Source organism: Oncorhynchus mykiss, chromosome 16 (assembly GCF_057628025.1).
Source record: "Oncorhynchus mykiss isolate SJ-2025 chromosome 16, ASM5762802v1, whole genome shotgun sequence".
Taxonomy (NCBI): Eukaryota; Metazoa; Chordata; class Actinopteri; order Salmoniformes; family Salmonidae; genus Oncorhynchus; species Oncorhynchus mykiss.
This window is the reverse complement of record NC_143037.1, coordinates 64,783,549-64,796,916: the sequence shown is the minus strand read 5'-3', so window position 1 is coordinate 64,796,916 and position 13,368 is coordinate 64,783,549. Positions and strand designations below refer to the sequence as shown.

The following is a 13,368-nucleotide window of genomic DNA, read 5'->3' as shown; positions in this document are numbered from 1 at the left end:
CGCGTCCACCCGGTCTTCCATGTCTCCTGCATCAAGCCCGTCCTTCGCGCCCCCGCTCGTCTTCCCCCCCCCCCCCCATCCTTGTCGAGGGCGCACCCATCTACAGGGTCCGTAGAATTTTGGACATGCGTCCTCGGGGCCGTGGTCACCAGTACCTCGTAGATTGGGAGGGGTACGGTCCTGAGGAGAGGAGTTGGGTTCCCTCTCGGGACGTGCTGGACCGTGCGCTGATCGAGGATTTCCTCCGTTGCCGCCAGGTTTCCTCCTCGAGTGCGCCAGGAGGCGCTCGGTGAGTGGGGGGGTACTGTCATGTACTGTCATGTTGTGTCTTGTCTCTGTCCTTTCCCTTCACCCTGTCTCCCTCTGCTGGTCGTTGTTAGGTTACCTTTTCTCCCCCGCTTTCCCCCAGCTGTTCCTTGTCTCCTCTAACTACCCATTCACCCCGTTTCCCACCTGTTCCCTTTTTCCCTCTGATTAGGTCCCTATATCTCTCTCTGTTTCTGTTCCTGTCCTTGTCGGATTCTTGTTTGTTGTGTTTCATGCCTGAGCCAGACTATCGTCATGTTTGCTGTAACCTTGTCCTGTCCTGTCGGAATCTGCCGGTCTATCTGAGCCTACCTATGTTTGGTTATTAAAGAAGCTCTGTTTAAGTTAGTTCGCTTTTGGGTCCTCATTCACTCACCATAACAGTTTCCATATGCACTAAAAACCCGGTTGTGAAACGTTCTCAAAAAATCTGGAAACAGTTCAAGCGATTGTTTGAGAAGAGAAGAGGATTTAGGTGACCAACTTTCAGACAAAACTTGGCAGAGTATGCTTCATAGAATACATTCTTGATCCGTATGTCTAAGACATTCTGTAATTCAATTTAAAATAGTTAATCGGCTGCATTGGTCAAAGGCAAAATTATTCAAGATTAGACCAGAAATAGATTCCACTTGTGACCGATGTATGCAGGCTCCTGCTACTTTATTACAAATGTTTTGGAAATTACATAAATTGACAGATTTCTGGAAATCAATTTTTGTTTTCTAAGATACTGGAGAGGCCTATAGAACCTTCTGCCTTTATTGCATTATTCTGAGTGGCACCACAGGAGGACCCTCTAAACAGTTCTATGGAGTGGCACCACAGGAGGCCCTTTTAAACAGTTCTATGGGAACATGCTGGCATGTATTACTCTTCTAGCTAGACATTTGATACTATTTAAGTGGAACGATTACATTTTATAATATCTGCCAACCTTTCTAGAAGACATGGACCTAGCTAATTTCACAATTCCGTAAACCAACCCAAATATTTTTTTAACCTCTTGTTTTATAATATCTTTGTATTTGTTTTACCATGACTATATTACTCATTGTATATCACAGCTGGTTTAAGTCTTGTTTCAGGGGTGGGGCTCTGTTAGGACATGGTTCCTAAAATATTTGATTTGGTAGGGGATCCGTGTGTGTTCTGCCCTCTACTTGTTCTGCCTGTTATCTGTATAATCATAAAGAATGCCACAAAAAAAGATGTTGTCAATGGTACAGCTGTAGAACTTTTTGAGGATCTGAGGGCCCATGACAAATCTTTTGTGCCTCCTGAGGGGAAGAGGCATTGTCGTGCCGTCTTCACAACTGTGTTGGTGTGTTTGGACCGTCCGAACTGGAACTTGAAGCTCTCAACTGTCTCCACTCCAGTCCAGTAGATGTGAATGGTGGTGTGCTCGGCCCTTCTTTTCCTGTAGTCCACGATCAGCTCCTCTGTCTTGCTGAGGTTGAGGGAGAGGTTGTTGTCCTGGCACCATACTGCCAGGTCTCTGACCTCCTCCCTGTAGACTGTCTCATCATCATCGGTGAGAGGGTCTAGCACCTTTATGTTGTCAGAAAACTTAATGATGGTGTTGGAGCTGTTTGCGGCCATGCAGTAATGGGTGAATAGGGAGTACAGAAGGGGGCTAAGTACGCACCCCGAGAGGCCCCCCGTGTTGAGGGTCAGTGTGGAGGATGTGGTATTGCCTACCCTCACCACTTGGGGGCGGCTGGTCAGAAATTCCAGTATCCAATTGCAGAGGGAGGTGTTTAATCCCAGGGTCCTTAGCTTAGTGATGAGCTTGGAGGGCACTATGGTGTTGAATGCTGAGCCGCAGTCAAGGAACAAAATTCTCATGAAGGTGTTCCATTTGTCCAGGTGGGAAAGGGCAGTGTGGAGTGCAATAGCAATTGCATCATCTTTGGATCGCTTGGGATCTCTCATCATAACCAAGAAGACTCAAGGCTGTAATTGTTGCCAATGGTGCTTCAACAAAGTACTGAGTAAAGGGTCTGAATACTTATGTAAATGTGATATTTCGTTTTTTATTTGTAATAAATGTGCAAACATTTCTAAAACCCTGTTTTTGCTTTGTCATTGTGGGGTAGTGTGTGTAGATTGATGAGGAATAAATATTATTTAATCAATTTTGGATAACATTTGGAAAAAGTGATGGGGTCTGAATAATTTCTGAATGCACTGTATATACTATATATATATATATATATATATATATATATATATATATATTCTGGACTCTGACATTGCTCGTTCTGATATTTCTATAAATATATTTATATTCCGAACTCTGACATTGCTAAAGTTGCCAGAGGGAACCTTGGTGTGTGTGTGTGTGTGTGCAGTAATGGCTGTTATGTTCCTCCAAAGGACCACAGTCCGTGTCTCAAAGCACTGGCCTTTATTGCCTGTCCTGTCTGCTCTGTGGGTGTGTGACTTCGCCTCCAAGGACCACATTCATTTACCACTTTATAGTGTATAGTGTAGCCTAGGCATAGCCAATCTTCCCCGCACTGACAGTGGCAGCTTCCACTTGAACCACAGACTTTGAAATGACTCGGTTTTCCCAGCCACACCATAATTTCAACAACAAAAATGTTTTACGAAAAAAGGCAAATTAAAACATTTGAAAAACGATATACTAACCAAAATTTTACTGGGTAGAAATATTAGAAATTTAAATATTCAATTATTCCATTTGAATGAGTGTATTAGATCATTAGACTGATAAGCGTTACATGGACCAGGTAGCCTTAGCTATTTCTAAACTCCGCTCCTGCCACTTGCCTTATGTTGCGTTCATAACAAAGTGGGAGGGTGGTATTTAACATATACGACTGGGGAAAATCCGCTTGAACGCCCTCCAACTGGTAATTGCTAGTGGGAAACACGTCTATCATCCCTGAGCGCCAACTTCTCCCATATGCTGACCTCTGATGTACCCTACTAAGTAAATTACCTCTATAACAGCATTTTCTGCAGTTATATGCAACAAAACATTATTTATAAAAAGCTATCTATTAATATGGTTTTGAAAACTTTAATGTGTTTGCAAGCATGATAGCTGTACTTTCAGATATGGTTGACGCAGCTTGTTTGCCATTAGCCAATCTGTGTTCCTCAACGAGTTCAACGCACTTGAATGCAACAAACTGGTAATTATGATGTCTAGGGCCTGGAAGGCCAGGCCCTAGACATAAGCAACATAAGCGGTCGCTTAAGGCCCCCGGCCGCTAGGGGGGCTCCAACCAAATTGTTATTATGTGTAGACTTGCAGAAAATGTGCTTTAAAACCACAATATTTTCTCTATGACCCATGGCAGAATTTTTTATTTAAGACTTAAATTTGTTCTCTCCGCCGTCAAGAGGGAGACCACTAAAATGTTTTACCTGTGAGGTGGGGGGCCTCCAAACTAAATGTTGCTTAGGGTCCCCAAAAAGCTAGGGCCGTCCCTGCCACTTGGTTATGAAAGCAGCATTAGGCTAGGCCTACTGTTGTTTCAACAACATGCCTGACTCAGACCACGTTTAGCTGCAGGCAGCGTTCCCTTTGTTGTGGACGACCAACCCAGCAAATGCCTATTTCAGGTCAAAAATAACAAACATAAAACATCATTAAAGACAACATGGTCATGCACACACAGACACGTTTTAAGGTGCTACTTTATTACAAAAGTAAAAACTTGAGACTGATATTTTATGAATGATTATAAAACATTTACAATCTTTTGCACATTTTCACATTATGTTATATTATATTGTTTTCCACGTTAAAACCCTGTGTCATCTTAAAACCAAAATACAACATAGGCCACAGCGCTGCCACTCACACAGACCCATAAACCAATTATTGGAAAATATTAGAATTAATATAGGGGATAACACTTCTGCTCCACTACATGCGTCATCAATGTGACGTTCTACCTGCTACACAGAAACCAACCAAAATCAACTTTATTTCTCATTATTTCAATTCACAAGATAGGTTGAAAGAGAGCGTCAGCCATTGAGAATTGAACATCAGCGATTCTTGAAAAGTAGGCAAGCTCATCATTGCTCCAACGTAAAACCCCAACATTTGTGATAACCATCAATATATCCACTAACATCAAGTCTTTCAGCATACAACCAATAACAAGTGAAATAGTTCTGTATGACATCAAAACAACAATATTTCACATAATACCATTTGCCTCAAAATGTAGGCTATTCATGTGAGCGTGTCTTTGTCAGATATGTTTGTGCTAAACTGAGAGGCAAAAATAAATAAATTGATGCACAATACATTATTTGCGATAATATGCATTTTCAAAATATATTTTAAAGTACCGTTTAGCTTTTATTTGGTCCTGGTCCGTCCCTGTCTTTGTCAATTTAGTCTGTGCTAAACGGGTTGAATGAAAAGTTTGTGAATTTCCTCTGGAGACTAGCAGTGGCAGTGCTGGATGACAAAAGATATGTTCCAAAAGCTGCTTAAATCATCTCAGCTGTTAGTCATTGGTCATATCACATACACCAATACAACTGCACTATTGATGTTGAAAGCATGCAGGGTCGGCATGACCCCCAGGCAGTCCCTCTACCCCTCCACCCCCATATCTCTCCCTTGGTCCCTCAGAAGAAGCAACATCAAAGGCCCATCTCTAACAGCACAGAGAGGAGAGGAGAAAAGAGAGAGGAGATAAGAGAGGAAAAAGAGAGAGAGGATAATATAGGGAGTAGAACCAGAGTGTGCTTCCTCCCTCCTACTGGCAACCTCCTGACAGTTTCATAATTTGGAGCATGGAGAGAGGAAGGTCTCTCTCTCTCTCTCTCTCTCTGTCTCTCTCTCTGTCTCTCTCTCTCTCTCTCTCTCTGGCTCTCTCTCTCTCTCTCTCTCTCCCTCTCTCTCTCTCTCTCTCTCTCGCTCTCTGTCTCTCTCTCTCTCTCTCTCTCTCTGGCTCTCTCTCTCTCTCTCTCTCAGCCCCAAATGGAATGTTATTTTTTTTCTCCCATGACAAAACAGGAAGACAGAAAACAAACATTAGGAAATAAATAAAGTACTACAATATTTTGTTTTTTCATTTGGTCAAAAACATGCATTATGTTTCAAGCAGGAAAATTGCACCAACAGCATTAAACACAGTACAAGTAGCGTCTCCATGGCAGTGGCATAAGCTAGTTAAACACAATAGGTAAACATTTTTTTTTTTTTACATAAACAGTGCATTAAGAAAATACAGAATGCATTTCATGAGATGTATTTCATAGTAAACCTATACACACCTATACATCTTATAGAACTACATTTTCCACACGCTCTCCTAACGTTAGATGGCCTAACACATACTGCTGTTATTCATCCCTCATATACCTCTCTGTCCCTGAGCAGTTTGTGTCCCTCTTTACCTTTTGACTTGAAAACACCCCTTTATTAAACCCTAATGTCACTGTTTTTCTTCTTCATCATACATCACATTTCCCCCAAGAGCTACATGGGAAGGAGCTTGTTTACAATAGAACAGAACTTTCAGCACAAGCTGGGGGGGCTTCCAAAAGACGCTCACTGGTCATTTTATGCCCAACTTTATTTTCTTTGGATTCCAACCCCTCAATGGCTGTTCCAACCGACAGACAGACTGCGGCCCAGAGTGCAGCAGTAGAGTCCTGGCATTGACTTCAGCCTGTGAAGCGAATCAGGGCCCTGCTACACAAACGCCCTTCACTACAGTAACTACACGAAACCGCCAATAGCCTTACAACTCTCCAAGACTCCATTACCTTGGCCATAAAATAAAATGTTAGCAACGCCCCATAGGTCCTGGGCAGAGATTGTGAAATCGGTTGCCTTTCTCCTTCAGAGAAAGATCTACCCAGCCCACGCCGTGTCCCTGACCCGTTGGCTTTGCCCTGTGTATCTCTGCCAAGATTGTGTATGTCTGTGTGTGTGTGTGTGTGTGTTTTGCCATGCAAATAACATTATTTTAAGCTCCAGGAGTTTTGAAAACAAAGAATGTGAATAACAACTTACAATAAATTTAATCTGACTAAAGTATAGCCAAATCAGTACTCTTTATGACAGCTCACCCCAAAATTCTCCTTAGACGGTGCCAATCACCCCCATTCATTTGAGAATAAGGCTCTACACCACAGAACCTGTGTTATTTGGATTCCACTCGACATTAGACCACTTTTGAGATGTGAAAAGGGAAGACTTAGGTGTCGGGTCAAACTGTCACTATAAGTGTGTCAGTTGTTGCTCTTTGTCAGTCACTGTGGTTAAAGCTCAGTGGTTCTGGATGGAATTAACAGTGTGAGGCAGCCTGAGGCGGACCACTGCTTCACTTGAACTGTGTCACTACTGACAACAAGAACAAGGCCATTTTACCCTGCCCTATCAACCGGCTGAGCTCAATACAACGTTACAAGATGAACATCAGAGTCAGAAAGTTGGTCAAGATCTCCCAGCATATAACTCTGATACATGTACTTCAGATGTATAGTGAGTGATTGTTGTATGACACTTTCATCCAAAGACCCTTCCAGTTACAAGACATCTTCAGTGTGTGTATCTGTGGTTAGGGGCAACTTCTACCTTGAATACCAAGGAGAAAAAGTGTACAGGAGAGTGGTGGGTTGGAGCCAAGCTCGCCTCCTCCAGGTCAGAGCATGTTAACGTCCACGTACCGTATAGACCTAGGCTACATGTCCGATTTTTTTCTCAAAGTCAAACTATATCTGCCCTGCCCGGCAACAGAGAGAGGACCTGTTTGATATGTTTGCTTAAGGAGAGCTAATCACAGCCAATCTCCCAGACTCCCATCTGCTTCTATTACATAATTCCCAGCACAAGGTATGTGTATGTGTGTGTGCTTGTGTGTGTGTGTGTCTGTATGTGTTTGTGTTTAATCCTTCCATGAGTCTCTGAGGCTTGGATTTAAACTTGTTAAAATCAGTAATATAGTCAAACCCTTTTTACCACCAGTGACGTCCTCGGTAATGTCATCAGGGGGTTGGAACTTAGAAGTGAAGACATCCTGGAGTCTACACACTTCTTCTCTCTGTCATCTTTGTGAGAATGTGTGTTTTCATACACAACAATGTTTGCGTACGGTGTGTGTGTGTGCATGTGTGTCTGTTATTGTGTGTTATCATGTTATTTTGGGGGATTGTGTGTCGCTCTGTACACAAGCCATGCTTTATTAACGGTACCATATTTATACAAAAATAAATCTATATGTAAAATGTGACACAAATGGTAAGGTAAGGTGAACAGTGACACAGTTCATAACATGATGCTCAGTCTGGTCTGGTTGGGACCTGTTTGAGTCTGGCTGAGAGGGTGCAGTCCAGACTGGCTCTGCGGTAAAGCTCAGAGACGTAGGGTAGATTGGGTTCCTTTGAGTCCAGTGGTGTAAATGAGAGGGAACCCCTCAGGTTGTCCTGTGTGGCTCAGTTGGAAGAGCATGGTGTTTGCAATGCCATGGTTGTGGGTTCAATTCCCATGGGGGACCAGTAAGAACATGTATGCATTCACTGCTGTAAGTTGCTCTACGGTGTACAAGAGTGTCTGATAAATGACTTGAGCTGTAACCCTTGAACCGGGGCTCCTATCCAAGGTTCAACTAGCCTGGAACCCCTATATGGGCTTCCCCAGTCAGTACCATGCCCACCACTGGTTGGGTCTGGTGCCTGACCCTGGGTTGAGATACTGTTTAAACCTGGTGTTAGAATGCATAACATTTGCTGCTTGATTTCAGCACTTGTTCTCATTGCTATAGAGCAGGTTTTCCAAAAGTCGGTCCTGGGGCCCCCCTGGGGGCTTTGGTATTTCCCCTAGCACTACACAGCTGATTCAAATAATAAAAGCTTGATGATGAGTTGGTTATTTGAATCAGCTGTGTAGTGAAACGGCAAAAACCAAAACGTGCACCCAGGGGGGCCCCAGAAACCAAAATGTGAACCCAGGGGGGCCCCAGAAACCAAAACGTGCACCCAGGGGGGCTCCAGAAACGAGTTAGGGAAACCCTGCTATGGAGTATCACAGTACGAGTCATAATACCCATAACACTTAGAGGTCAAACAGGGGAATGGTTCCAATTGTTTTTCTACCATACATTTCCCCATAGGAGTTTTTAGAAATACTTGAAATAAGGGCTGTGTTTCGTGTAAGTTTTGATAAGTGTGTAAATCTCTATGGACAAGGTGAATTCTATCCATATATTTAACTGTATTTCTCCCCCAAAAATGAAATTGTAATTAGTTGCTAATTTGGCTACCATAAAGAACTACAAAGGCATTGATGATGTGGACGAGACTGCCCAATTGAGGCAAAGGTAAGAATCTCTGGATTTACTATCTAATGTTAGCTAAATGTAGTATGGAATAAATTGGCTAATTTCTTTAAATGGACAATTCTGTGAACTGTCTGGTGCAATATTTAAATTGACTCAATACCTGTTAGCAAAGGTGTCAGCTAGAGATGACACACATTTGGTTTGGTGCAGGAGATTGCATGGATTTGTTTTGTTTTTTAATGCTAATTAGCATTTTAGAATCTGAGAGTAAATAGAGACTAATATATTGGTAAAATTCCCCTTGTACGAGATGAACATTTACATGTCACGCCAGGGCAAGCCTACATGAAACAAAGCCCTTATTTTAAGTGTTTCTAACATCTCCTATGGGAAAACTTTATGGGAGAAAAACGATTGGAACCATTTCCCTGTTTGAACGCTAGGTTTTATGGGTATTATGACACCTCCACTGTGGGGCTCTATGTACATTGCTTCCAGTCACTTTCATAGCGTAAAGAAGGTGTAGACAGGGTCAGAAGAACCCAAACAGGTCAGAACCCAGCCCAGTGTGTGTGGGTGTGTGTGTGTGTGTGTGTGTGTGTGTGTGTGTGTGTGTGTGTGTGTGTGTGTGTGTGTGTGAGCCAGTGTCTCTCAGCTACAGGCCAGTGACATACATCTCCATCCCGTCGTTGAAGGTGAAGATGGTGGTGGTGCTGGCACTGTTGGCCCCCTGTTTCACATCGCTTATGGTCTCATAGAAGTTCTCTCCCCCAGGCAAGGCCCTAGATGGAGGGGCCGGGGGGCATGCAGGAGGTCCCTGGGGGCATGGGGCCTCTGGAGACGATGCTCCCTGCTGAGGAGGCTTCTTCCTGGGCTTTAGTGTAGCGTTCGCCCCCAGCGCACCGTTATTGGTTCCTGCCCATTCACGTTTCCGGTGGGAGTCGATAGTGGCGTACGCCGGGTCCGACTCGGCCACCACACAGGGGGGGCAGGACCTGTCACCGATGGGCTCGTAGCAGGGCTCCTCATGGGATCGGGCCTGGCCACCCTGGATCCCCCGACCGCCACCCCATGCCCCGTTCCCTCCCTCATTCCCTCCTGCTCCTCCTCCCCTACCTCCTCCATTCTTCCCCCCAGAGCAGTGGTTGCGGGGGAGGGTCTTGGCTGCGCTGTGGTCTGGGGAAGGTTTCTTCTTCTGTGGTTTACACACGGTGGAGTAGGTTTCTGTGATCTGAAGATGAGACAGAGAGAGGGAGAGACACTTAGCTATCACATATAGTACAACTGTTGATGTTGTGGCTACACACATCTTACACATGCAGACTTGTTCAACAGGGAGAAGGCTATAACACAGCTTAAACAGTCTCACTTACCATACATGGAAATAAAGGACAATATGACCGACCACAATGATTTACTTAAGTTTAGTAATTTATTGTCCCAAATTGTCTTTTTTAATTATATATGCAGTGTATTCCGAAAGTATTCAGACCCCTTGAATTTTTTCCACATTTTGTTACGTTACAGCCTTATTCTAAAATGGATTAAATAGTTGTGTTCCTAATCAATCTACACACAATCTACACACAATCTACACACAATCTACACACAATACTCCCATAATGACAAAGCAAATGGATCTATAAAAAAACTGAAATATCACATTTACATAAGTATTCAGAACCTTTACTCAGTGCTTTGTTGAAGCACCTTTGGCAGCTATTACAGCCTCGAGTCTTCTTGGGTATGACGCTATAAGCTTGGGACACCTGTATTTGGGGAGTTTCTCCCATTCTTCTCTGCAGATCCTCTCAAGCTCTTTCAGGTTGGATGGGGAGCATCGCTGCACAGCTATTTTCAGATCTCTCCAGAGATGTTCGATTGGGTTCAAGTCCGGGCTCTGGCTGGGCCACTCAAGAGACTTGTCCCGAAGCCCCTCTTGTGTTGTCTTGGCTGTGTGCATAGGGTCATTGTCCTGTTGAAAGGTGAACCTTCGCCCCAGTCTTAGGTCCTGAGCTCTCTATAGAAGGTTTTCATCAAGGATCTCCCTGTACTTTTCTCTGTTCATCTGTCCCTCGATCCTGACTATTCGCACAGATGCTGCCGCTGAAAAACATCCCCACAGCATGATGCTGCCACCACCATGCTTCTCTGTAGGGATGGTGCCAGGTTTGATCAATTGAAACAGGATTTACCTGATCTAAATTCCGAGTCTCATAGCAAAGGGTCTGAATACTTAAGTAAATAAGGTATTTCTGTTTCTTATTTGTAATACATTTGCACACATTTCTAAAAAACATTTTTTTGCTTTTTATTATGGGGTATTGTGTGTAGATTGATGAATAAAGCTGTAACGTAACAACAAGTGGAAAAAGTGAAGGGGTCTGAATACTTTCCGAATGCACTGTACTCTGTACTCTCATGCCAAAAGTTTAACACTGTAGGAAAATCCCTTGTGGTCTGAGAGAGCTAAAGAATGAGAGCGAAATGGAGAACGATAGGTAAAGAGAGAGATATGGAGAACGATAGGTAAAGAGAGAGATATGGAGAACGATAGGTAAAGAGAGAGATATGGAGAACGATAGGTAAAGAGAGAGTGAGCTGTTTGCTCAGCAAGCATTTCTCATGAGCAGTAGAGCAGAGGTGCCAGTGAACATGGAAGACACCCATGACCATATCCCAAAATCCTTTGGGACACTTCTCTCCTAATAAAACTATGACACAGGAATGCCATGGAGGTCACAACGTCAGTTAAATGAAATGCCTCTGCAAGGTTCTATACATGCCATATGGTTGTGAAAATGTTAAAGACTTCAAGAGCTCTAGTAGTTACACTCACTCACTCACTCACTCACTCAATCACAATCAAACTCTCACTCACTCACTCACTCACTCACTCACTCACTCACTCACTCACTCAATCAATCACAATCAAACTTTCACTCAATCACTCACTCAATCACAAACTCTCACTCACTCACTCAATCACAAACTCTCACTCACTCACTCACTCACTCACTCACTCACTCACTCACTCACTCACTCACTCATTGAGAAGCATGTTTTAGTGTTTTGGCTGGCATACAGATCCCTGACACACACCATTCTATTTTCTCCACTACTTGTCCGGGCTGACTGTGGTGAAATGTAACTGGTTTATCCTGTGGTTAGGTAACTCTGCCACTCAACCCAGCCACAGCACACAGCAGGCTGATAACACAGTTTACTCTAGCTGATCCTGCCTGGGAAAAATGGGTCAGGTTACTGCACTGTGCAAGTAGTGTCAACACATATACACACAGGCCTTGCATACTTTAGGTGCAGGCTGACACACAGACAGACAGTCACGAGGGCAATAAAAACCTCACCATGTCATCAAAGGCACCAAGCCTGCTGTACGTTTCACATGTAGAATACTAGTGTTGAATTGAGCATAAAGTGCATTCGGAAAGTATTCAGACCTTTTTCCACATTTAGTTACGTTGTAGCCTTATTTTTTTATATTTTTTTTATTCACCTTTACTTAACCAGGTAGGCTAGTTGAGAACAAGTTCTCATTTACAACTGCGACCTGGCCAAGATAATGCAAAGCAGTGCGTCACAAACAACAACACAGAGTTACACATGGAATAAACAAACATACAGTCAATAATACAATAGAAAAAGTCTATATACAGTGTGTGCAAATGAGGTAAGATAAGGGAGGTAAGGCAATAAATAGGCCATAGTGGCAAAATAATTACAATATAGCAATTAAACACTGGAGTGATAGATGTGCAGAAGATGAGTGTGCAAGTAGAGATACTAAGGTGCAAAATAAAATAAATAAATAACAGTATGGGGATAAGGTAGTGGATGGGCTATTTACAGATGGGCTATGCACAGGTGCAGTGATCTGTGAGATGCTCTGAAGGCTGGTGCTTAAAGCTAGTGAGGGAGATATGAGTCTCCAGCTTCAGTGATTTTTGCAGTTCGTTCCAGTCATTGGCAACAGAGAACTGGAAGGGAAGGAGGAATTGGCTTTGGGGGTGACCAGTGAAATATACCTGCTGGAGCGCATGCCAAGGGTAGGTGCTCCTCTGGTGACCAGTGAGCTGAGACAAGGCGGGGCTTTACCTAGCAAAGACTTATAGATAACCTGGAGCCAGTGGGTTTGGTTGACGAATATGAAGCGAGGGCCAGCCAACGAGAGCATACAGGTCTGTGGTGGGTAGTATATGGGGCTTTGGTGAAAAAACGGATGGCACTGTGATAGACTGCATCCAATTTGCTGAGTAGAATGTTGGAGGCTATTTTGTAAACGACATCGCCGAAGTCAAGGTTTGGTAGGATAGTCAGTTTATGAGGGTATGTTTGGCAGCATGAGTGAAGGAGGCGTTGTTCCGATTCTAGATTTAATTTTGGATTGGAGATGCTTAATGTGAGTCTGGAAGGAGAGTTTACAGTCTAACCAGACACCTAGATATTTGTAGTTGTCCACATATTCTAAGTCAGAACCGTCCAAAGTAGTGATGCTGGACGTGCGGACAGGTGTGGGCAGCAATCAGTTGAAGAGCATACATTTAGTTTTAGTTGCATTTAAGAGCAGTTGGAGGCCACGGAAGGAGAGTTGTATGGCATTGAAGCTCGTCTGGAGGTTGGTTAACACAGTGTCCAAAGAAGGGCCAGATGTATACAGAATGGTGTCGCCTGCGTAGAGGTGGATCAGAGAATCACCAGCAGCAAGAGCGACATCATTGATGTATACAGAGAAAAGAGTCGGCCCGAGAATTGAACC

The 13,368-nt window shown here is 43.6% G+C and overlaps 1 protein-coding gene across 1 annotated transcript in view; it reads right to left on the bottom strand.

The window, feature by feature from the left end:
* Positions 1–5,747: 5,747 nt before the first annotated feature.
* Positions 5,748–13,368, bottom strand: part of LOC110491140 (uncharacterized) — a 104,387-nt gene continuing 96,766 nt past the window's right edge. The window contains exon 9 of the mRNA XM_036947510.2: positions 5,748–9,822. Coding sequence (XP_036803405.1) covers positions 9,247–9,822 — 576 coding nt within the window. The 3' untranslated portion in view covers positions 5,748–9,246. The remainder of the gene's footprint in view (positions 9,823–13,368) is intronic.